The 24,584-nt window shown below is 31.1% G+C and overlaps 1 protein-coding gene across 7 annotated transcripts in view; it reads left to right on the plus strand.

Moving 5' to 3' along the window:
• LOC111640894 (mitogen-activated protein kinase kinase kinase kinase 5-like) overlaps positions 1–20,614 on the plus strand; it is a 73,296-nt gene extending 52,682 nt beyond the window's left edge. For 2 of the 7 annotated variants that reach the window (XM_023386983.1, XM_023386979.1), the window contains 20 exons: positions 450–508; positions 587–631; positions 704–780; positions 2,987–2,998; positions 3,365–3,451; positions 6,007–6,060; positions 7,968–8,013; positions 13,130–13,253; positions 13,358–13,569; positions 13,649–13,690; positions 17,458–17,542; positions 17,607–17,686; positions 17,752–17,812; positions 17,887–17,992; positions 18,063–18,225; positions 18,310–18,407; positions 18,482–18,648; positions 18,719–18,811; positions 18,882–19,008; positions 19,502–20,614. In XM_023386983.1, coding sequence (XP_023242751.1) covers positions 450–508; positions 587–631; positions 704–780; positions 2,987–2,998; positions 3,365–3,451; positions 6,007–6,060; positions 7,968–8,013; positions 13,130–13,253; positions 13,358–13,569; positions 13,649–13,690; positions 17,458–17,542; positions 17,607–17,686; positions 17,752–17,812; positions 17,887–17,992; positions 18,063–18,225; positions 18,310–18,407; positions 18,482–18,648; positions 18,719–18,811; positions 18,882–19,008; positions 19,502–19,589 — 1,826 coding nt within the window. In that variant the 3' untranslated portion in view covers positions 19,590–20,614. The remainder of the gene's footprint in view (positions 1–449; positions 509–586; positions 632–703; positions 781–2,986; positions 2,999–3,364; positions 3,452–6,006; positions 6,061–7,967; positions 8,014–13,129; positions 13,254–13,357; positions 13,570–13,648; positions 13,691–17,457; positions 17,543–17,606; positions 17,687–17,751; positions 17,813–17,886; positions 17,993–18,062; positions 18,226–18,309; positions 18,408–18,481; positions 18,649–18,718; positions 18,812–18,881; positions 19,009–19,501) is intronic. The other 5 variants (XM_023386980.1, XM_023386982.1, XM_023386977.1 and 2 more) reach the window with 4 other exon arrangements.
• Positions 20,615–24,584: the final 3,970 nt, after the last annotated feature.

Here is a 24,584-nt window from a genome sequence, read left to right on the forward strand (position 1 = left end):
TACAGTTGTCCCTTGATAATCCGACAGGTATGGGACCAAAGGTGTGTCAGATTACCAAAAGTGTCCGGATTACCGAAAATAATTACATATTTCGCATTGTTTTGCTAGCAGTAACTTACAATATTCTCTACTCCAACTGTTCGAACAGAACTGCTCACATAAAACACACGAAATGTGTGTCATCGAGTAAGAATTGGATGGGGAGATTCACATCGCGACATGCTTCTGTTCAAGCAGACACGTAACGGGGACGGGTACCTTGACGAGAGGTGCGTCGGACTACTGAGCATGTCGGATGAAAAAACGTCGGACTATAGAGGGACAACTGTAGTTAAAAATAAAATTTGAATTAAGTATCTCTTATTAAACATGCATAAATGAGTACTTGTAATGTTAATTTTGCAACAAATTCTCTCAGAAATAATAACTTTGTTGTTTTTTATTTAAAGTGGAAAGTGTGAATTTTGATCCACCATTGTTAACAGAACTGTCTACAGCAAATGAACAGGTATAAAGATTATAATCTATATTAAAATTAAATTATGCATATCGATGCAATGGTAAACTTCTTTCATGTGCTTTAAAGGGACCAGGTCAGTGTGATATTTCTCAAGCTTGGGGTATTTCAGAAGTAAGTTTTTATAATTTAGGATTATATAACATTTTGTATTTAAACAAATTTTAAAATCTGATTGTTTTATAGGATACTGTTACGGAGGATAATTATGATCTACCGACAGCTTGGATGGAACAAGATACAGAAGCAGAAGTTATAAGAAAGTAAGTATTTTTGTTTATCATCTATAAATTTGCTTTTAAAACTTAATATTTATTAATTAATAAAACTCTTATAAATATTAATTATATATTTAAAAAAATAAGTTTTAATATTTCCAGCCCTATGTAAAGATTATTGGATTTTTGCAAACAGTTTTTAGTTAAATGTTGTGAATTATCATAATTTTTAAGCTAATATTGTTTGGTTATAAATAAAATTTCAAATACCAAACAAACAGCTGGATTCTGTATTGGGCTGTAAAGCTAAATAATTATTAAGCATTTTGGCAAGAGACAGACCGCCATCTCCTATTAAGTATAATAATTATAAATAAAATGAATTTAACTTTAGAATATTCTGGAAGAAAAGATTTGAGATAAGCAGGAGTTGTGGTTTGAATCCTGCTCTGCATCTGTCTTTTATTCCAGAATATTCTAAAATTAAAGTAACTTATAATTATTATATTTAACGAGATGGCAGCCTGGTTGCCTGCTTCCTACCAAATTACTTTGCTTATTGAACTGTAAGGCTAAATAATTACTATCTGGCTGCTTGTTTGTTATTTGAAATAACTATTGATTTAGATGTATTTATTATACATAAGCAAAAAATTTAATTTATAAATGTAGCATTATTTCATGAAAAATTATTGATTGTTCTGCTTTGGAAAATGGTTTCAACTGAAGTTGCTTTTAATGTCGAAGAATCAGATCTAAGAAAGTAAAATCTTGTAAAAACTTAAAATATATATTATACTTAAACATATTTTGGCCTTGATGTTTATAAGCAGAACAGTATTTATTATAAATTCATAACAATTTAAAAATTTTTTTCACATTAGTAATAATAATAATTCATATTCTAAAATTGAATGGTATGCGATTGCAAGTTTATTATTACACTAGCTCTTACCTGCGACTTTGCCTATGTGGATTTTGCAAGCAAACACCATTTATACTCAGTATTTCAACAACCATAGTAATTGTTATATAACGCCTGTCGCTGAGAATGATGAGAATTGCCGAGAATCAAACGAACTGTTTTCTATTTGATCAATTTTCTGGAACATTTACAATTGTTCTATAATTGAATCAATATGCAATAACAAATTAAAATTTAAAACGGTTCAAACATTTGGTTAAAAAATCGAAATATATGAAAATATTTAAAACAATGTCTGAAATGTTACCATTTTAATACACCTAAGTACCCAATGAAGACTAAACGTAGTTGAAAACAAAAAGTCACATCTAGAATAGTACAGTAGCTGTTCTTCAGGCTAAGCCTTAATGCTCTCCCTCTCCCCCACGGGGAGAATTTCGAAAAATCCCTTCTTAGTGTGTGTTTTCATGACGTACCCTAACTGTGTACCAAATTTCACCACTTTAGGTTCAGCGGTTTGCTCTGGGCAATGATGAATCAATTAATCAGTCAGGACAAGTAATTTTATATATTTAGATGATGACATTTTTATAACAAAATAAACTAAATTCTGTGGAATGAAATTATTTAACTTTGCATTTAGTTAAATTTTATTTTATAGAAAAGTTTTAAGAGAAATTAATTGAACTAAAAGCTGATTCACATGGATGTCAAAATTAAGACAATAGTCAGTGTCAATGACTGATTTAGACCAGTGGTTCTGTAAATATGGGCCAAGGACCATCCTTTGCCAATCTACTGATCACACCAGATGATGAACAGACTGGCCTAGTAATTTTTACAAAATGCAATTCTATACTGTTTAACCAGAAAAGAGAATATTTTCATGCATCACAAATCTCTCACAATAGATTACTGGATAGGCAAAATATTTTGGCACATATTCTATCATTAGCTAAAGTGATATTTACGGAATAAGAAGAAGACAGCATAGATAATCCATAGTTCATTTGTGACTTGGTTTAAGCAATCCAACTTCGAGAATGAGAGGTTTAAGTGACTATCTAGTTTGACTTTGACGATTGATGGAAACGTTTCAGCCTGCCATTACTTTTCACTGTTCATCTCAATGTTGCCATTCTTAAGAGCATCAAAATGATTTTTTCTTTCAGTTTATACATTTTTTAAATGCCAACTAAATGTAAAATAATCCAATAATCTTTATCAAATCATTAGAAATTAGTTATTTCACTTTAATATGTCAGTATTAAGTACTCTGTAGTAACAGAGTTTTTTGCTTTATTTCCATTACTTGTTCAACTACAGGCTTCGTCGGAGGTAAGATTAAACATTAACTGCTTGATGCACATGCCAAAGTGTTAACTGTTTATAATGATTCGAAAAATATCTTTAAGCTTACTCTTTATTTTATCCATTCTGCTAACACTGTTTGAAGTATTAATTAATTATTTTTTTCCTTTTATTTTACTAAATTACATTCACGGTTTAAATTGATTCTTGGCTGTTGCTATAAATAATTTATGCTAACCTTTGCCATCTTCAGCTTAATATGGTATGGTGTGTGAAAGCATGAGTATTTGAAATGTAATTGGTTTAATTAAATTTTTTATTAAATGTTCATTAATCCCAATTAATATATAAGAATTCAGCATGAAATTAGTTACTATTTAACTTCATCTTTAGAGTTAATGTAGCTGGTGGGAGTGAAGCACTGTTTTGTGATGCCTTAAGAAGTCTTCTTGAGATTGTAGATGAAGAATTACTTCAAAGGTATGGGTTTGCATGATCTTTCTCTCCTGTTCCCACTCTATCCTCTGGATTAATTTTAATTTACTGTTAAGTTGCTTCTCAGTCACATACAAGTCTTAATTAATCAGACAAACAACTTGACCAAACATTAGCAGCTTACAGAAATTAACCTGCTTTTATTTGCCAGTGCTCGAATTTAAGACATTAACAGTTACTTCTGGTAAACATTTGCTTGTTTTATATTTTATTTTAATATTAGAAGTAAGAAAAATGCAATAAAGACTACTAAAATGGACTTTTTCTATGTTTGTTTCCATAAATTTTCAGTTATAAACATCAGTTAAAGTTTTTTGTTTTTTCATTTGTAATATAATTTATTGTAATAAAGCTTACATTTTTTATAACTTGCTTTTTATTACTATTAAAATTATTATTTTATTTTGTTTGTAATAAACATGCTTAAACAGAAATTTACTGATTTAAATATGTTTTGTTCAAGTAATAAAAGTTTGTATTTTTGCAGTTTTGTGAATTATATGGAATTTGATATTAGTCCAATTAAATCAAAATTGAATAAGATTTTAATCTGTTTTAGCATAAAATTCTATATAATTTACAACTTTATGTGTTTTTTTCCTGCAGAATTAGCCCAGAAACACAATCACAGTTAATTTTCTTTTTACTGTTACTTGAAGATTATTATACAGAAAAAATAAGTGGTTAATGAACTTCATTATTTTTGGAGAAAATATCTTATTCTTTTAAGACGTATAAGAATAGAGATTCATTTATATTCAATACATTTTTGATACTATTATGCACTCTGCAACATGCAAAAACTTGTATGCAAGCATTGACACTTTAAAGATCTCAATATATGGAATCTACAGAATCATAGTTTAGACACTGATTCTTAATAATTTAATTACAATTTTGACATTATTTCAAATAAAAACATCTGAATTATGATTTAAAATGAAAAGGTATTAAAAATATATATAAATCATCAAAAATGATTTATATATATTTTTAAGTGTTTTAATATAGTATTTAAGTAGAGATTAAAATTTTAAAGAATGTGTCATCTGGTAAAGCTGCTTTAATATAGCTGTATAAGCAAGCCAACGACATCCATTTCAAATGAAACAGATTGTGTCATTGGTTTTCTTATGTAGCTGTATCAAGGCTGCTTTATCAGGAAACAAATCCAAAGCATGTTTGTGTGGTGCTCATACATACAAATAGTGTCTAGAAAACTTCAGGATTTCACTTATCATACAAAATAATTAAAACATTTCATTTGACATAGCTCTAGAAACACTTTCTTTCTATGTTAGAATTGTTTCATCACAAAGAGAAACACACTGTAGTAGCAGAAAAATATAAGTAACACTAATTTATGTGCTGACATATAAGTTAGTAGACTGTCAGTATACTGACATTTTTCACAGGGCATACAAAACCTAAACCACCCACATCAACAGACCTTCTGTGATTATTGATATTAAGTTTATTTGTTTCTTAGTAATGCTTGAGAATCAGTTATTGGCTATTTACACAGCTTAGGAGATGTCCATAAATTATGTAACAGGTGGGTATGCAGGTGATCATTACAATAGATTACAAGGGCTGGGGATGTTTACAAAAATGTTACATAGAGTTGAGACCTTTGATTAAAATGATTCGTTTTTGTTCTGAATTGTTGCATAGTGTATTACACTGTTTATGTCACTGCTTTGTACATTATACATGTAATTAATAAAATATTTGGTACCCTGTGTTGTATATTATTCCATAGTATACAAGATTGATTCGGAATATGTTATGTAATTTTGGAAATGGGTATGATAGCAATATGGAGTGTTACATGAGGTGGGATAACTCCTGTAACACTCCATATTTTTTCTACTACCATCCCATAGTAGAGAAAATATTAAAATAGTATTACATAATTTATGGACAATTCCTTATCATGCTATGATGTTTGAATACCACATCAGTTGAACAAGAGAAATCTGATTCACTGTAATGTAATTAGATGAATTCCTTTGAAGAAACTAATGGCAAAAACTAATGACAAAAAATGGATAGTTTGTGTTAATGTGTGGTGAAAAAGATCATGGAGAAAAAATTATCAGATGCAATGTTTTAAGCCACACAGTCTCTCAATCTTGCACCTTGAGATTATTTTACTTATTTTAATCTCTGCAAAATAATTGATGCAGAAAGATATATTTTCTTGAAAAGTCCCCAGAATTCTTCGCATGCAAGTAAATTATACATGCAAAAAATTCGGGGACTACTGAGCTGTGTAAAGTTTTAATATAATTTATAATAAATTGCTTGAATGGCTTTATATAAATGTTTTCATTAGTTTTTATATTCAATTTTTCTATTTTTGAAATAAAAATATTTATGAATTCCTTGGAGCATTCATTTGTTAGCAGATCCTGAGGAGTTGCAAACATTCTCCAAGGAATCTATAAGATCTCTGTTTGAGAAACTCTGATCTAGATTTCAATGAACTTAATGTTAAGAACTAAAATGACTAATCTATAAATATTTAAATTTTTAAGGGGTCATCAAACAAGTTTAACAGAATTTGACAGAGATCTTCAATTTACTCAACAGTGAGTATGTAAATCTATTAGCTATTAATAAAATATCTATAATTTTATTATATAAACAAGTGATTAAGTATAAAATGCAAATTATTTTAAAAGGAACTTATTATGTATTCACAAGAACTTTCTTTCTTTTTATAGATTAGTGCCGTTTAAAAATTTTTTTTAGTTAGAGGTCAAAGGTTAATATATAAAAACATGCAGCTTTCAGTTTTTTGTTAATTTAAAAACACTTTTTATGTAAAAAGTCATACAAAGTCAAAATCTTTAGATTTTCAAATGGCTGTAGTCTTTCCCAGAATTTAGTAGTCGAGTGGATAAAACCACCAAACACTTATAGTTGGTCATGGGTTTGCACCTGACTGATAAGGCTGCATGAAATTTTCTGGGTTTTCTTCATATACCTAACTCCTCAAAATAGGACGTTTCCCATAGTAAGTCCTCTAGAGAAGCATCCCCTTGGCAGATTGTCGATGCGTTACATTGTAATAACTTGTCAAACCAAAACCAAACCTTTTCCAGAATAAGAATAGAGTCAACAGGTGACCGAGATTTTTAATACATAAGGCTACTGCTCTGCAGACTAGGGATCAAATCTGGACAATCAAAAAACCCAGGGTGATCAGTTTCAGATATGTCAGACTCCATCCCTTGCCATCTGGCATCTTCATTATAGGACTGTCCAAACCAATGATCAGTATAAGTAAAAGTCCTTATTGCCCACAAGGTGGAAATAACAAAAAAGAAAAGAGACAATTTTTTAAACTATTTTTCTTTGTATACGTGTACATTAGTCTACATATGCAAAGGAATTAGTTTTGTCTTATAAAGTCTTACCTGAATTGAATTACACCAAATCCAATGATAAACTTTTACATCAATCTGATATCATTTTATAACTTTCCATTACAAAAAACCATAGGAATGATATCAAACCAATGTAAAAGTGTAATTTTCTGGCAAAATGATTGTGCCTTTAATTTAAAAGGCATGAAGAGCAACAAAAAGATCTTTATAAGAATTTATAAATTGTAAATTCTCGATTATCTGTAATAAATTGGGGAAAATGTCATCATAGTTAATAAAAATTCCAGTTAATTCTGCACTGCTTAAATCCTAACTGAATATAGACCCAGTAAATGAAACTGGTGAAATTTAAAAGAAATGTGAAGAAAACAGTATGTATGACTACTTCATGCATTCATTTATAATAAGCCGGACACTTCAGCAAAGTATTGTTTTCCCTCCCCTTACCTGCAAAGCCGATAGGTCATAAAACAATTTGTGATAACTTAATGACTCTTCAGGCATTTTTTTTCCACTGGTTAATCTACTTCTGGATAATTGAGTATACCATATGTGTGTTACAGCTCTTGATGATTTTTTTATTATTATTGTATTTATTTTAACACATTCTTGTTAACTTCATTTTAATCAAGGATATGAATAATAAAAAATTTAAGTCTCTACATTATTCTCTTCGTTTGCTGCTTTTAAAATAGCAGATGCTTAGTGATATTGAGTTTTATTATATTATATTATATTATAAAATTATATGAGAGCAAGAGAGACTTCTAAAATTCATAAAGTATGTCAAAATGCTATTAAGACAACCCATTACAATAACATTTACCTATTTATTAAATATAAAATTAGTTCATTACAGTCTGAATTTATTACTCTGGAAATTTTATATTTGATAAAGCTGTCAGAATAAAATATTCTTATTTAAACATGTCAGTTTTATATTCTCTTGGAAGCAATGCATGATATCAATCTCTTGTGTAAAGAGAGAGATGTGAAACAATATCATTAATGTAATAGCAAATGAGTTTAAGTAGAAGTTTTGATAATATATATTAAAAAAATGTTACATTTATGATAATTAATGTATAAATTATTTAATTTTTCAGAGCTACACTGCCATTAGAAAGATCAGAAAAAGAATCAAATAGTCAAGTGAGTATAACTAACTATTTTCGTTTCTCATAAAAAATAAAATTGAATCAAAATTTCACCTCTCCCGAAAGTGAAGTTATGCTTACATTTCTCTGCTAACAATACTTTACATGAAAGTAAAGCAAATGTTCTACAATTTGCTCTATTTTTATTACACATTTTTGTCATTTTGACTTGACAATGTTTTCTGTTATCAAAATTCAGTACGAAATTCTTGATTATTTTTGAATATTATAGATTCCCACAACAACTTCTCACCTTTACATTTGTTGTTGGTTTTCTGCTACAACTGTATGGAATGCTGTAGTTTTTGTTATAGGCTTTTTCAGTAAAATTCAAACTATATTTCAGGAACATGGCATCAATTTATAACATTGAGCTTATGGGAATTACAGTGGAACTTTGGTATTTGACCTTAATCCATTCCTAATGTTTGGACTTATACCGAATATGATGTATACCAAACCAACCTTTCCCATAAGAAGTAATGTAAAAATGATTAATCCGTTCTCATGCAAAAAAAAATATGGATGGTTTTAAACACCTCGCTTTCCTGGTTAGTTCTGGCTTGATTTTTCATGAGATCAACATGTATCTTTTTAGCTTTCTCACAAATAATTGCTTCCGATAGGATATCGCCAGCACATTGTTTTTCAGTTATCTAAGCAAAAGTAATTTCTCAACATAATCTAATGTTTTCGATCTCTGTTTAGAAATTGATTTAACTCCTTTTGCAACATTAGCAGATTTAATAATGTCTTTATTTTTCACGATGTCGATATCGTCGTTCTCAGAATATGGTATGCAACAGTTAAATCTCGAACACGCATGCCACCTTCATATTCCTCAACCACCTCTTTTTTCAGTTCCATTGCGATTCTAGTCATTTTTTTTTAGTTTTCTGTTGCTTTTCACTTGCCTTTTTGCAATTCATGATTAATAAAAATAATAAAATTTTACTTACAAATTAAAATCAGAAGAAATTTAACAAAGTTATAAACTGTGGCACCGTGAACATCTAGTGTAGTCTAGTACACTGATAGTGCTACTTGTTCATAGATGGCGTGTATACCGAGCAAAATTTGTTTCGTCTAAACAGGACGTATTCTAAAGCAGACGTATACCAAGGTACCACTGTACTATGGTTTACTTAGCTTTCATCAAACCAGTTAGATGTTAACATTGGGAATCTGTTGTATATTCTATTAGAAGCAAATATTTAGATCATTAAATTTGATAAAATCAGAAATTTGTTTATTATTATTTGGTAATCATTAGAAAAACTCAAATTCTCAATATAATGTTTGAAGAAGTATAAAATCATTTTATAATCTATCCTTATGTATTATAGAATATTCTGCTTTTATTTTGAAACTTTGCCTTTTCAGTTTTGGCACAATAAAGATATTGATTTTATGTATAGTCATATAAAAATGGATGGACTGTTATCCCAATTAATGGGCTATCTTCAAGTGTGAACGGATGTTGACCATGTTGAAAAAGTTAGCAATTATCCAATCTTACTGACTGTTCAAGCTGCATTGCTTGCTTCATCATGTTTGTTTTTATTTACCATAACTGAAGGCTTACATAGTCAAAATTAAACAAGTAAATCCAGAAACATGTTATTTTCATTGTTCTACAGTAGAATCGTGGTTATCTGAGTTCCAATTAACCAAGCTCTGTGTTATCTGAGGTAAACCAGAAAATGCAATACACTACTTTTCTTATAATTCATAAAAGTTTTGCAGTGAATGTACCGAGCAAACAAAGAGCCAGTAACTGTCAGAATGTGGGCATAAGTTACTAGCCCCTCTCTAACTGCACACCTCTTGTCTATGATGAGCACGTAAAGGAAGCATGTTGTGATACTCTTTTAATCTGAAATGGTTGCTACCATCCGTTTTAATGAAGTTTTCATTTATTAAAAGTAGCATAAGTCCAAGTTAGCTCTACTGTATTTTGAATTTGCTAATCTCTACATGAAGCTAAACATGTCTTAACTCTGGAACTACAAAATAATCAAGCTATTTCTCTTTCCAAAGTATAGAAGATGTGTCCAATCATCTTATAAATTGGCATTTATCTAATAATTAGAGATATAAACATCTACCAAAACCTGATGCTTAGCAAATAGACACCCATGATTGCTGTAAATAATTGGGCTGTAATTTGGAAATATTAATTATGAATTATAAATAAATTTGGCACTAGAGAGGGGCGTTAAATTTAATATGAGATGGCACCTAATAATTATAATATTTAATTAATTAATGTAGAATAAACTGAAAGAAAAGAATTGTCTCAAAGCAGGACTCGAACCCGCAACTCCTGCTTACAGTGCAGATGCATTGCCAGTTACACTACCCAGACCTTTGGTCTGATCTCTCTCTTTCAGTATATATGTATAACCATCAATGGTTAATACTGTGTCAAGGGCATGGGTGTGTCCCCAGTTGGCACTGCTTTAAGATTCAAATCTGTGGTTTGATCCAATCTGTATTTGTTAGTTTTTAATTCAGAAAGTTTATCATAATTGCTCTAATATTTCATTAAATTAATAAATATTCTTTTTGTTCATTATTATTACTATATTTATAATTTTTGTATACAAGTCAAAATTCGGAGAACAATATAAATTTATGTTTTTACTATAACTAGTTACAACAGGCAGAAAAATCAAAATTAATGCTATTTGAATTATCTGTAATAAAACAAAGAGAAATTTCTGAAGCTCAAATTATAAGAAAATTATGTTTTATTGGAGTAATTTCTTTAAATAGAATTTATTCCTTTAAATTATAATTTTCTTATAAAAGTAGTATATAACTGATAAATTATTATTGTAAAATCCAAAAATGAAATAAAGAAACTGGATAACCATTAATTCCAGCATAAATTCTTCAATAATGAACATTTTTTTTTACCTTATTCAAATCCCTTTATCAGGCAACTTATGAATAAATACCTTGTGTTCTTGCTCAAGTCATTCACAGAACATCTATAGATGGCATACGGTGCACAAATTTAAAGTTACGTAGTCTGATGAAGGCCTTCAAATCAGATCAAAAACGTTCATTATTAAAGAATTTTTGCTGGAATTTATGGCTGTTTACATTTTTCTATTGTAAAATTCACCAAATATTGTCATTTGTAATGGTTTTCTTTTCTTTTTATATCAGGAAAACATCATGTTTTTGTATTTTAGACCATGAATACAATTAATAAATCCATCTTTACATCATATGACATAAAAGATACTTTAACATTTTTAACTTGAATAATATCTTTTACTTAAAAGTATTTTAAAATTCTGTCAAAGATTCAGTATGATTATGGAAAATACCAGATTGTTTGGATAATATTTCTACAGTATATAGTCTCATTAATCTCAAATTATTCCTACTAGATTGTGTTAATTTGCAAAATCTCTTGTCTGCTGTAATAAAACACTATAGCACTCCGATTTTTGACTTAAAAATTTCAGTTACTTGTTAGTTCAGTAAGAAATCCTCCTGAAGATTCGGGGACATATCAGTAATAGTAAACTGATAAGTTTGGACGAGGAGGAAGAGCAAAATTCAGATATCAATATTTTGCATTCATTCTTTTAATAGTAAAAAAAAGAATGAAGGAAATGTTTTCTGAGATAGTATTACTTTAATTTTTATTCTGTGAACTATTCAATAACAAAATATCGATAAATTTTTAATTTTATTTTAAAATTGAAAATTTATGTTATCAATTTGTATTCTCAAGTGCCATTAAGTTTGAGTTGAACAAAACATATTAAAGGTGTTGAATGGTCCAAACTTGTTCTGTAGAGTTATGATTCAAATTGCAATTTTCAACCAGACAGGCAACTACAACTGCAGCTGCTAAAACTATGACTGTTTACATTGAATAGAAAACCCCTCCAAATACTGTGTGAGTGTAACCATAACTGAAAACAAAAAGTCTGTTGATTTAAAAGCTTCTTGTCCTGGTTGTATTAATGTCTTCTACGTGAGCATAAAATTGCTATAATTGACTTATCATACAGGAAAAATGGCAATATGGTGTAAAAAATAGGCTTTAATGCATTTCAGATGTGCTGTAAACAGAACTAGAGAGGAGTACAATACCCGAAATGCATATTTTGTTTGATTAAAGCCTATTTTTCCTTTACAATAAGTCCATTATAGCAATTTTATGTTCACATAGATGATGATAAAAAGTTTGTCTGTGCACTTGAAATTGATATGATCAATTTCAAGTGAACAATGAACAAATATCTTCCAGATAGTCAAAAAGTAGCTATAAAAGATTAAAACAAGGGAAAAAAGGACAAGAAGCTTTATGAATGAAAATATCTTGTTTACATTATTTTAACTATTTAAGATGGCAGAAAATTAATTCATCATGATTCTAATTTAATAGAATTGATTCACAATCATGAATGCCAGTGGATTTTCTTTGTCATTAAATAGTGCCATCCTTTAAAATTAAATTAAAGATTTCTCTTTTCATCAAATGATTTAGTCATTTTTCTAATCATGCAATTTAATGTCAATCGTAACCTAGAATTTCACTGGTCACTTTGTAACTATGGTATGTTGCAACTAGGTCTCAAGTGTATGACCATTGATCTGCTCATGAAACTTCTAGATATTGTGATCACGGTTGGTCCTGCAGCCAAAAATTGAAAAATGTAATTTTAAAAAAATAATTAATACTTGAATAATTTTATTCCATATGATGTCAACACGTCCATGTGCTACACAAATAACTCAACCATCCAGAGTTTGGATTATAAACAATTTGGCTTGAAGAGGAATGTAAATTAACATTAGAGTCTTGTATTCACAACAATCTGGCATGTGATTCCTTTCCTTCCCTGTTTAATGTGCTTTCATTTCACTTCATTGCTTTTAATTTAGTATTATTCAATTTTTTTTAATGTAAAATTTGAACATGCACTAGTGTCAGTGGCATAATTAAGCACAGACTGTTACCAGAACAATTACAAAAATATTCCAGTATTTTGTTATTGAAATGCTTTCTTTAAATTAGGTATTCTTTCTTTAGATGAATTTAATTACTCTTACAACTTTTAATTTCCATTATTTTTGCATAGAAGAATTTAGACAGAAATTCAGCCTTAAAAAAGGAATCTGTTATTAAAGAAAATGGCCATTCTTCCAATGATCTAGAGGATGCTAATCTTAGGTGTAATGAACCAAGGAATCGTCTCTCTCAAGGTAAGATTTTTGTCAACTTTTTTTTTTTTTTTGTTAATTTTATAATACTAAAACACAAATTTTGTTCACGAACAATCATACCATCCAATTTCTTCTATTCTTAGATGAAAATATGGAAGAATACAATACTCCACCGAGCACTCCTTCACCTCTCATTAACGAAAATGGGACATTACCTTCCACTGTCAGCTTGAGGACGGATTCTCGGCAGAAAGAGTGGAACCACGTGACACCTGAGAGCAAAGACGAACAAATAAATGACGTTCCACCCGAAGTTCCACCCAGGCGAAAAGATCGGAAAAAATACACACCACCCGTAATACTAGATTTACTTTGGTATAGCAAATGGCAGAATATAATTATAGCATTTTATTAATAAAATTTCAATTTTTCAGAGACCAGTTAGTAACGGTCTTCCTCCTACTCCAAAAGTTCATGTAAGTTACATTTCTTTCTTCTTCCTTTTAGAAATTTCACACATTTCATACCATTAAACTTCAGAAATTTGTGATATGGACTTTTCTGTCTTCTAGAAATTGAAGTCAAACACAAAAATGTCAATATTTTTGGTTCCCTTCACTGAGCAGTATATTCATTAGAAATATTTTCAATTTTCCTGAAGCATCACTAGCCATTCTAAATAGAACAGTAAATTACAGGATGTAACTAAATGATGTCCCAATTCCAAAAAAGTGTTACCTACAGTGCATCAAACATAGGACAATGATACATACACAGACATAGATGCAATCTCTTAAAGTTTCTTACATATTTTATAAATGCTCAATGTGAGCCCCCTCATTACACTGCAGGCATCAACTCAGTATTCTATTCATCTCATACATGGTGCGGTGTACTCCTATCAATTGCAATGGTGGCAGTGATACGGGCCTGCAAATCTGCCAGATTTGTCTGCATTGGTGGAACAAACAGAATCCTTCACATACAATCTCACAAGTACAAGTCACATGGCAATAAGTTGGGGAATCATGGAAGCCAGGACAAGAACTGTTGATTGCCATTCCCTGAACAACTAATCCATCTATTTGGTAACTGCATGTCAAGAAATCTCTGTGGAAGTGAGGCAGAATACAATCTTGCTGATAAATGAAATAGGTAATGTCACTTTTTAGCTGTGGCATCAGCCACTGTTCTATCATGGCCAATAGGTGGTACTCATCACAGTGGATTCACAAAAGAAGAAAGATCTGTATATGTTGAATTGAATTAAAAGTGCACAGAAAATGTTAGTTGTCAGAAAATCCAAATACTGTAAGATATGGGTTTAGGAGACAGAAAACCCTCATATATTGTGTGTGTTAACCTTTCTACTTAGAAAGGTCACATCATCACCTCAACAAGATGACCACCAAAATCGTCATCTTGTTCTGTGAGGCCTTTGGCCTCTGAAGTACTCAGAGGAAAATTCCCACAACAGAACAGTAAATTGGTTGTCCAGAAACTTTTTTCTAGATTATTTGAAACAAATTTCAGATAAATTGTCATATTAGGATAATTTGAGTGTAATTTTGAAAGATATATTAGTTGAAGAATAAAAAATTGCATTATTAACATTGTTTGTGTTTCTTGTTTGATGAAGGGAAGAATGCTGATGCAGCTGCTAGGAAATTACATACGATTATAATGAGGATGCTATAACAGAAAATATGGCTCAGTATAGGTTTAAGAAATTTAAAAGTGGAAAATCAAATGATAAAGATGAATCTCAGCAGGAAGATCTTTGATCACTGATAGTTAGTCAAAAATAACCCAAGAATGACTGTATGAGAGTTTGCAGAAAACCTTCAAGTTCCATCATCAACAGTTTCTAAAAATTTTAAAGAATTTAAGCTGTGTGAATCACTTTGATGTTTGTACAGTACAATAATGGCATATAAAAAGAAGTCAAGCAAGGTTAGTGTTGACTGCCTGATGGGTTTACTGAGAAATTATCCATTATGAATTATTGGGAAATAATAAATTGTGGCAAGTATTGCTAGAAGACCGAGTGTCCAATCGAAGCAATTGCTCAAAAGTAGCCTGTATTAAAGCATGAATGAGGTCTTATTCCATTAAAACTATGTACACTATGTTATTGTACGGATGCACTTGTTATCCAGAGATTAATTAATTAATGAATTCAAACAGGGAAACAAAGGAACATCCCATTACATTCACCAGGTTTTGCTTCCTCTGAAGTTTACATATTCCAGTCTGTACAGAACTCTAAGGAAAAACTTTCCAGAACCGAGATAATGTAAAATGGTGTCTCAAAGGATTTTTTGATAGATGGAATCCAGATTTGTAAATTAGAAGAAAGATGGCTAAATATAATTGATAACATTAAAATTTTGTACTTTATTTTCCAAAGTTTTGCTTTGAAATTTTCTTGACAGCCAAAAATATTATATATTTGGCAGTAGTGATCAACCTTTCACTCTGACAAGGACAGGGCCAGACATTAGAATGAAACTTGGTGAGTACAGAGCCCTAAATACAAACAGCTTTTTGTCAAAATAATAGGACTCACTTCTCAAGCATTTCCAAAAACTGGCCTCTAAAAATTGAGTGTTTAGCTTTTATACATCTTTGGAAGTTTCACTTTTCCTTGAAATGGCAATAACCAAGTGGATACTGTGCTAGGCACTGTAACTACACTAGGGTTTCTCAAATGGGATCCTGGTAGTTTTTTTAACCTGGGAAATTCTTCTCATCCTGGGAAATCCTGCAAATTTCTTAAAAGTTCAATTTTTTTCTTATTTTGTGTTAAGGTTGAGGAAATTTTCCAAATAGGAAGTATAATTAACTCAAAAACTGTCAGAATACATTTGTATTTATTAATTTTAAATCTACTTATTAGTTTTTTTAATTTTTGTTCGTTATGGCATGTCACAAATGGTCAATAACGTATTCGTGGCAGGACTCTGAAAATTCTTTACTTGTCAGAACCTGTAATATCTGGAATTATTGTGCTTATGCTGTCTTAATTTTTAACCATGCCTGGTAGCTTCAATAACTGCGTAACGTCAGGTTGTGCAAATTGGGCAAGAATATAAACAAGTATGAAGTCTGCAAGTATTTTCTTTAATAATCAAGTTTTTCTTCATAAACTTGATTATTAAAGACAAACGAACTGCCAAATTATCAGGCAGTTCGTTTAATAGAAACTTGATGTTTCTATTAAAGCATCCAAAGTAGACAAATCAAGAATAGTAAAGAGCAAAAGAAGTACTAGTACTACAATTTCGAAAACAAACTAGAAATCTTCCAGGCTACAGGTGAAGAAAAACATAACATCAGTCTCTCATAAATGCATTAAAGACAATTCCACTTACATCAATTGAATCAGAAAGGGATTCTTGGTAGCAGAACTTTTCATTAGTTAAATAAGAACCAGGTCGACTGATTGGAGTATTGACTATGTTTGCTTTTTAATATAATTTTGGAGGTTGCAGAACGTATTAAATTACTTTAAAAAATGAAAAATAATTAATTCTATCCCAGAATCCGGGGACAAGCAAAAGACTGGGAAAATAATTACAATTGAGAAAGTTCGAACCTACATTGTGTAGTTCCAGTGTCTAGCATCGTATCAAAACTTCCAAAGATTTAAAAGCTAAACACTCAATTTTCAGAGGTCCATTTTTCAGAAATGTTTGAAAAGTGGGTCTTACTATTTGGACAAGGAGCTGCTTGTGTTTAGTACTACATGCTCACGAAGTTTTATTTGAATTGGACACCCAAACATTTTGTCCTCTTCTTACGAGCGATTTGGGTTTGAGTTACAAATTTTAATGTGGTCAGAATTAAATCCTGACCAAATTACTTTGTGCTGCTATTCTCTGTATATTTTGCAGCAATATCTTTCTGGAGAATCAAGGCCCATTAAAATTCCTAACTCAAAACCATATCACTGAGTGGAAAATCTATCATCACTGCTCCAAGAGACCTAGACTGATCTTGTAGTTAAATTGCATAATGGCCAAAACAACTGTAATTTGCATTTAAAGTCATAAGATCAAAGTTCAGTTCACCAACTGTTTCTAAATATATTTTAAGTTACCTAAAGACTTAAATTGGGATAGAAAAACCAAATCATAACAACCATATAGACTAAATTGTATTAATGCATGTTCTAGTTTGTTAATTAAATTTTCTATGTGCATTTCCAATTAATATTTTTGGGATTATTGTTTCATTTTAGATGGGTGCTTGCTTCTCTAAAGTATTCAATGGATGTCCACTTCGTATTAATTGCACTGCAAGCTGGATACATCCAGAAACGAGAGGTAAGAACACATCTTTCTCAATGGTAAGAATTAATTGTTAAACCAATGTTACTATTTTATCCAGACCAACATATATTATTTGGTTGCGAAGAGGGAATATACATCCTTAATCTCAATGAATTACATGATGCTTCAATGGACCAAGTACGTATGATGCGTGAGTAATTGTCATTTACATTAATTCAAGATTAATCTCGTGGTCTTTTCAGTTGTATCCACGTCGCACCATCTGGATGTTCGTCATCAAAGACGTGCTGATGACAGTTTCAGGTAGAGTTTAGTTTCTGCACTTCCAATTTGTTAAAATCAGGAGTGGTCCGCTCACATGTTTGATTTCATTCCAGGTAAAACGCAGCATCTCTACAGGCACGATCTCTTACTTCTTTGTAGCAAACAAACAAATAGGTTTTCCCTCCCAATGAACAAAATCCCCGAAAGATTCTTTCCAAGGTACATCCTAACTCTAGAGTGTGTCATAAGTAATGTTAAAAATTTTAGACAGAAATTTTTCCATCGTCAGAAAATTTGCTTCGACCACTAAAGTACCCGATACCAAAGGCTGTATGCGATGTTGCGTGGGCAGGAATCCTTATAACGGTTATAAATACTTGTGCGGTGCTGTCCCTCACGGTTTATTTTTAATGCAATGGTACAGTCCGTTAAATAAATTTATGCTGTTGAAGGTATGCATACTTGTTTTCTTCTTTTGCTCATTAAAATGTAAATAAATGTAACTATCATATCTTTGTACATTTTGGCTGGCCTAGCAATTCGAATGCATCATGCCATCGAAGTTAGATGTTTTCGAAATGGTCATCACGCCAGATTTAGAGTACCCTTTGATTTGTGTAAACGTAAGGAAAGGGTGAGTACATGTAAAATTACTCTAAGTATAATTCTTGTTACAGAATGTATCTTAATATTTCCATCCTCATTCAGGTACGATCGTGGTCATCTAAAATTAGACATGATGAACTTAAACATGACGGCCAGTTGGTTTGGCGAAGACAAAGATGGAACGGAAACAATTCTACCCAGACGAGAATATTTAAACATCATAAATGTCACGCAACTAGAAAAGGATACAATTCTTGTTTGTTATGACAGTTAGTAGGCTTGCTCTCAAACAATTAAAAATGGTTATTGAATTTTACTAAAAATTTGTTTCTCCCACAGACCTGGTAAAGGTTGTAAACTTGCAAGGAAAACTCAAGTCAAGTAGACGTCAGCCAGCCGAACTTCATTTCGACTTCCCCATCGAAAGTGTCGGTAAGTTATCGTGAACGTAATGTTTATGTATATTGTTCTTTTAAGATTCAGTAATGTGTTTTTGTTGTAGTTTGTCTGACGGATAGTGTACTGGCTTTTCATAAACACGGAATGCAAGGAAGAAGCTTTAAAAATAATGAAATAGTACAAGAAATAAGTGATCACACACGTATATTCCGCATGTTAGGATCGGACAGGTATGGATTTTCACAATTTAATCCTCCTATGATATATGGTTTAATTTACATAAGAAAAGAAACAATTAAGACCTGTTTTTGCTGTTTAAAAATAATGTGCAATGAACATTGTAGAACAGTTGAGGCAATAGTGTTCCTAATTGTAGCATTTTCGTAGTGTCTGGATCTGGATTTGAACTTGTGACATGACAAACTATGACAGTGTGTTCTAAAACAAGTTCTATCTGGCAGTGGAAGTCTATTAAGACATTGCTTCTAATTTGTCTAGTTTCCTGTCAACTGTGTGCGCCTAATGATTAGATCATTAGATGTTTAGAACAATTCAAATATTAGAGTTGCATAGAAAAAAAATAGATATTTTTTGTATGCAACTCCAATACTTGAATTGTTTCATACTACAGTGGAAACTGGTCTTCTAATTGGTGAATTTTGATGCAAGATAACTGCAGATTATTGTATCTATACAATAACAATACTAAAAATATCATTTCAGGGTGGTGGTCCTAGAGAGCAAACCGACGGATGACCCCAACAGCCCTTCCAACGTTTATATTCTGGCAGGACACGAAAACAGCTATTGATGTTTATGCTCCGTTTGGATACACATACACACACACACATATATATCACGTGCCATGTTTTACGTCGAAGAACAACAATGCGACGGGACTCTGTCCTCCTTGATCGACTGTGATCAGACGCTCAGAGAACACTTTTCTTAACCGTCGTGACGTTTTGCGTGTTTAAGTACAAAACTTGTGTCAAAAAACAAAACAAAAAAAAAATTCTGAGACACCACCCATTGTATAAAGAGATTTGCAGTGTCGGATTTTTTTTATTATTATTGTTATTATTGTGTGCATTTGCCATTCATTAATTTATTTCCCAAGGTGTGAGCCAGTTTTTTGGGATTTGGTTATTTTCCCAAAGCCAATGCATATCCTGTATATAATATATATAATCTACAGTGTATTGTATATACAGTGCACATAGACAAAACACCACACACAAACACTGCTAAAGAGCTTGGCAATTGTAACTTTACACTTTTTTTAGTTGTAGATATCACGCATTTCCTACTTCCTCTATTAAAAAAGAAAAAAAAAACAAAACAGTACCTCATATTCATTTGGATAATTTAAGTGTATAAACAGAACATTATCTTACCTATTATTATTATTATAATTATATGTCAGTTGTTTAAATAGATGTACGTAATAAAACGAAAAACAATTACACCAGACGCGAACTTAGTGGATTAGCATCCCGACGTATTTAAAAATATAAAAAGTATATTAAAAAAAAAATATATATATATATATATCGAGAATGTATTATAGGACCTCAAGGGTCTGTATGCAAGAAAACCTCAACGCAGAGCAAAAAAACACATTTTATTCTATGCAGCAATACAGAGAATAATAAGAGAACCACATTGTAAATAGGTACAGAAATTTGTAAAGATGGCAAATGGTCTATTATTATTATTATTATAATTATATTATTATTAATTATATCGGACATTGTTGAGTAATTGTTAAAGAGAAACAAAAGATTTGTTAAAATTTGTGTTGAAGAGTAAAAATATATATATATAAAAAAAAAACAAAAGATATATCCATTTTTCGTGAGCATTAACATTGTTAAGCATGTTCTAAGGAAAAAAACATATATATACTCTTGTGTTCAACAATACAAAAACAATACAACCTTCCATTTATTTTAAGTCTTAGAATTATTAGAATTTTTTTACATGTATATGTTTATAAAATTATTGTATGATTATATTTTGAATTCCTTTTTTCTATTTTTTTGTTTAGAAGATTTTTAAAAAATTTTTATGGCAAATTTTGTTAAAATAATTAATTAATTAATTAAAAAAAATTTAAATGAATATTTTGAAAAGATGATATATAAATATATAAATTTTTTATGGTTGAATATGTAGAATGAATATTTGGGTTTATAAACAAAAGAAAATGGGGGGAAAAAAGCATTGTAATGGTCGAGTACGGTTGGACTTGATGGGTGTTGTTACAAACAATTTTGTGAGAATGTTTGTGTCAATAAAGACATTGAATATAAGTACTTGGTTTCTCATGTTTTGTGTTATTTGTGGCTCGATAATTTCTTACGGGATACATAGTAAAGTCCTTGTACACCACATTAGCTACAAACGTCACGTACAAGTTAAGTGACTATGCACTGAATGTGGTCTCTTGTAGGGCATTGTCACTTCACATCACATTCATAATTGTAGATATTTGTGTTCATCAGTAATGTGGGTGTATAAGGACTTTACTACGCACCATGTATAGTATTGGTCTACAGTTTGAAAGTCACGTGATAGGACGCATTTGCAAAGGTTCAATTTGTTCTGCCTGTTATCACTGATACCTATTACCTACACACTTATTGGTTAACTATATAAAACCTAACCATAAAATAAAACTTTTCTCGTGCTCTAATTTTTAGTAGGAGTACAGTCGACCCCCTTATAAGATTGTTGATTTTTCCGTTTTATCTGAATTACATGTTGTACGAGTCACTTAGATTTTACAAATATGTGAGCCGTTCACAGCCCGGCACACGTATTTGTAAAATCTAAGTGACTCATACAACATGGAATTCATATAAAACGGAAAAATCAACAATCTTATAGGGGGGTCGACTTGTATAGCAAATGACACTGACCATTATGCTAAAAGGTAACTTAATGCAATAACTACTTGTTCTGTAATTTTTAATATAACAACAGTACTGTAAGTTCTCGTTTTATGCGGTGGATATGTTCTACAGAAAAGCGCATATAAAAAATTCGCATAAAAAAAAGACTTTACTTGCCTTGAAAAAGTAAGGATACGTTCCGTAATTTTATAAAATTGCATAAAACCAAAACAACGAGTTAAAATTAACTTAATTTCTGCAAACTTTTTTATGCGGTTTTAAAAGAAATAGGCTGCTTAATAAATTACTTCGAATGTCTGAAAGAAATTCATATAAAAGCTTAAAATAAACTTGTATTCAAACTTAATTCAGTTTATTTTATTGAAAAGTAATATACAAGGGAAATCCCCGAATTGCAAAAGCTCACTCTAAAAACAAATCACTGACATCTGGATGTAAAGAGTTAAAACCCCTTTAGTTCCTCGCCCGTGTTAACTCGGGCAGGTTACATAGCGTTACATAAAATACGGTCCTTAAGGTCCACGGTCTTTTGAAAATTTTTTTTTGAATTTTTGGAATGTTTTTTAAGTCTCCACATTTTTAAAAAATATTTAAAAATATATGGCCAGCTAGTGTTCACCCTACTTTAAACCCTTGTCCTCCCGCGACGTCTATGAGAATGCCCCGGGAAATCCGACTCCAGCTGTGTTCAAGGTCATCCAGATGTGTAAACAATGACTCATCAGTGTTAAATTTCACAGAAGGGCGAGACAAAGGAAGTTAAACTTTGAAGCTTTTTCTTCAAAATTAAGGCATTTCTTTCATTTTTCTCAGTTTTAAGTATTTTTTATGTTTAATTACATTTATATCAAAAATTTCTAGGAACTAAAGCGATTAAGGTAGATCTAGCTGTCCTTTACATCGAAACTACTACTTCACACCTAAGTGCTAATTCCAGCACATGAACGATAAAAAACTTTAATGTTCTAACGTTTTCTGCCGTCTTTCAGAGGCCCTCGTCAGGAAAATATTACAACGAACAGAAAAACAGTTTTATCTCATGTATATTCATGAGCTGGAATTAGCAATTAGGTGTGAAGTAGTAGTTTAGATATTTAGTTCCAGTTTCTGAGTCAGTTTTTTATGTCCTTTACATCCATAAACGTTATATGTCAGTGGAACAAATGGAGTGAGCTTTGAGCGTTCCACGATTTTTAGAGACTGTCTATACGCGGGCTTCCTAAACAAGCTTATATGTATGTTTGTCCAAGAAATTTTTGGGTGAAATACAAACTGCACAACTTCAAAATCGCATAAAAATAACCCGCATAAAAAGAGACCTTACAGTATATCTCTTGATGAAGGCAGCCATATTTTTATTTAAAAATGCCGTTTTCAGAAGACTTGACTGTTACTTAACAGTGGAGAATTTTTCTCTCGAATGTCCTCTATAGTAGCTACAGCTCACCGATGGCCAAATGGAGAAAAACTAATCTGAACACTAGTAATTGGTTGTGGGTTTGCACCTGGCTACCGGGCTGGTCACTATACATTTGTGGCCATAAGTACAGAGTTTTCTGGGTTTTCTTCACCTTTAATCCAGTTGTCACTGTTCTTTTCATTGCGTATTACACACTGACATACCTCATGAACACTGTAGAATAGAAATTTCTATTAAATTAGATAAGTAAATAAATTACTAACTGTGTAAACATGGGACTAATTATGGTGACACCTGTTTTTGAATGCAATAGTCTAGTCTAGTCTACTCGTCTTTTTCTAACCTTGGACATGCTTCTGCCAGAAATAGTTCCTTCTAAAACTTTAAATTGGGAAGAAAGTCTAATGTATTTAAAATAATTATCAACAGTAATAACTAAGTAGAGAAAAGGACATATATTTAATGTTTTCATATTTTATTCACTCACATTTTCAATGATTGATCGAATGGCTCCATCCTTTGTTTTTGAAATTAAACATAGCTGGCATTAGCGATACCAGGGAAGGAATTACTTTAAACAGGGAAAAGAGAACATACTTTCACAGATTCATTTTGGTGGTGGTCCAATCCCTTAGACAGGAATGAATGCAGCACAGCAATCTGCTTAGATTTTGGCACATGTGTATGGTATTCAAGATGGCAAATGATACTGATACTGCTGTTATCCACATTTACAAATTTTGTTTTGTATAGCTCGCTTTATTTAGCTAGATGATTTTGGATTAGAGATATTTTCTTGGATTGAGAAAGAACTGGTGTACAAAATATGTTAGTTTCTCTATTAGGATCTCTCGATAAAGAATAATATTTCAACTAAGATTCATTTGTTTTGTACATGATTATTTGTTAAGTTTATTATCCTTTCCTCTTTATTCTAATGTCAGTTATCTCGGTTAACCACATTGAACTTTCCGCTATTAAAACAAAAGATAAAATTCAACCAACTTTCGTGTAAGAAAACGAACGATGCAGGAACGAAGAATGCAGAAAAAAATTTGCATTAAATATATGTGTCCTTATTCACAAATGGGAAAAAACTGATAGCTGCAGGAAAATGATTAAAATGGGAATGGTATCAATAGATTGAAGTTTCACTATTATATATACTACATATGGACACTACTGACAAAACTGAAGTGGCTTACCACTACAGACCTCCGTAGGTACTGTAGGAGTGGCCTGATGGTGAATGTAATTTTATTTGCATAATCGTAGAAAATATCTCGTTCTGAATATATTGATAAAATGCAAGTTTACCCCTAAGTTTTCTTGGGGTATGATAAAGATCCCTAGCCACTCTCTCCACAACCCTGATCCCAAGTGTTCATACTGAGTAAAATAGAAGGTATATTAAAGGTGTAGTACTAACAGACCCTTAATATAATTGCATCCGGTGGTGGACTGGCCC

The sequence above is a fragment of the Centruroides sculpturatus genome, unplaced genomic scaffold (assembly GCF_000671375.1).
Source record: "Centruroides sculpturatus isolate CEXI.00-Female unplaced genomic scaffold, Cexi_2.0 scaffold1467, whole genome shotgun sequence".
Taxonomy (NCBI): domain Eukaryota; kingdom Metazoa; phylum Arthropoda; class Arachnida; order Scorpiones; family Buthidae; genus Centruroides; species Centruroides sculpturatus.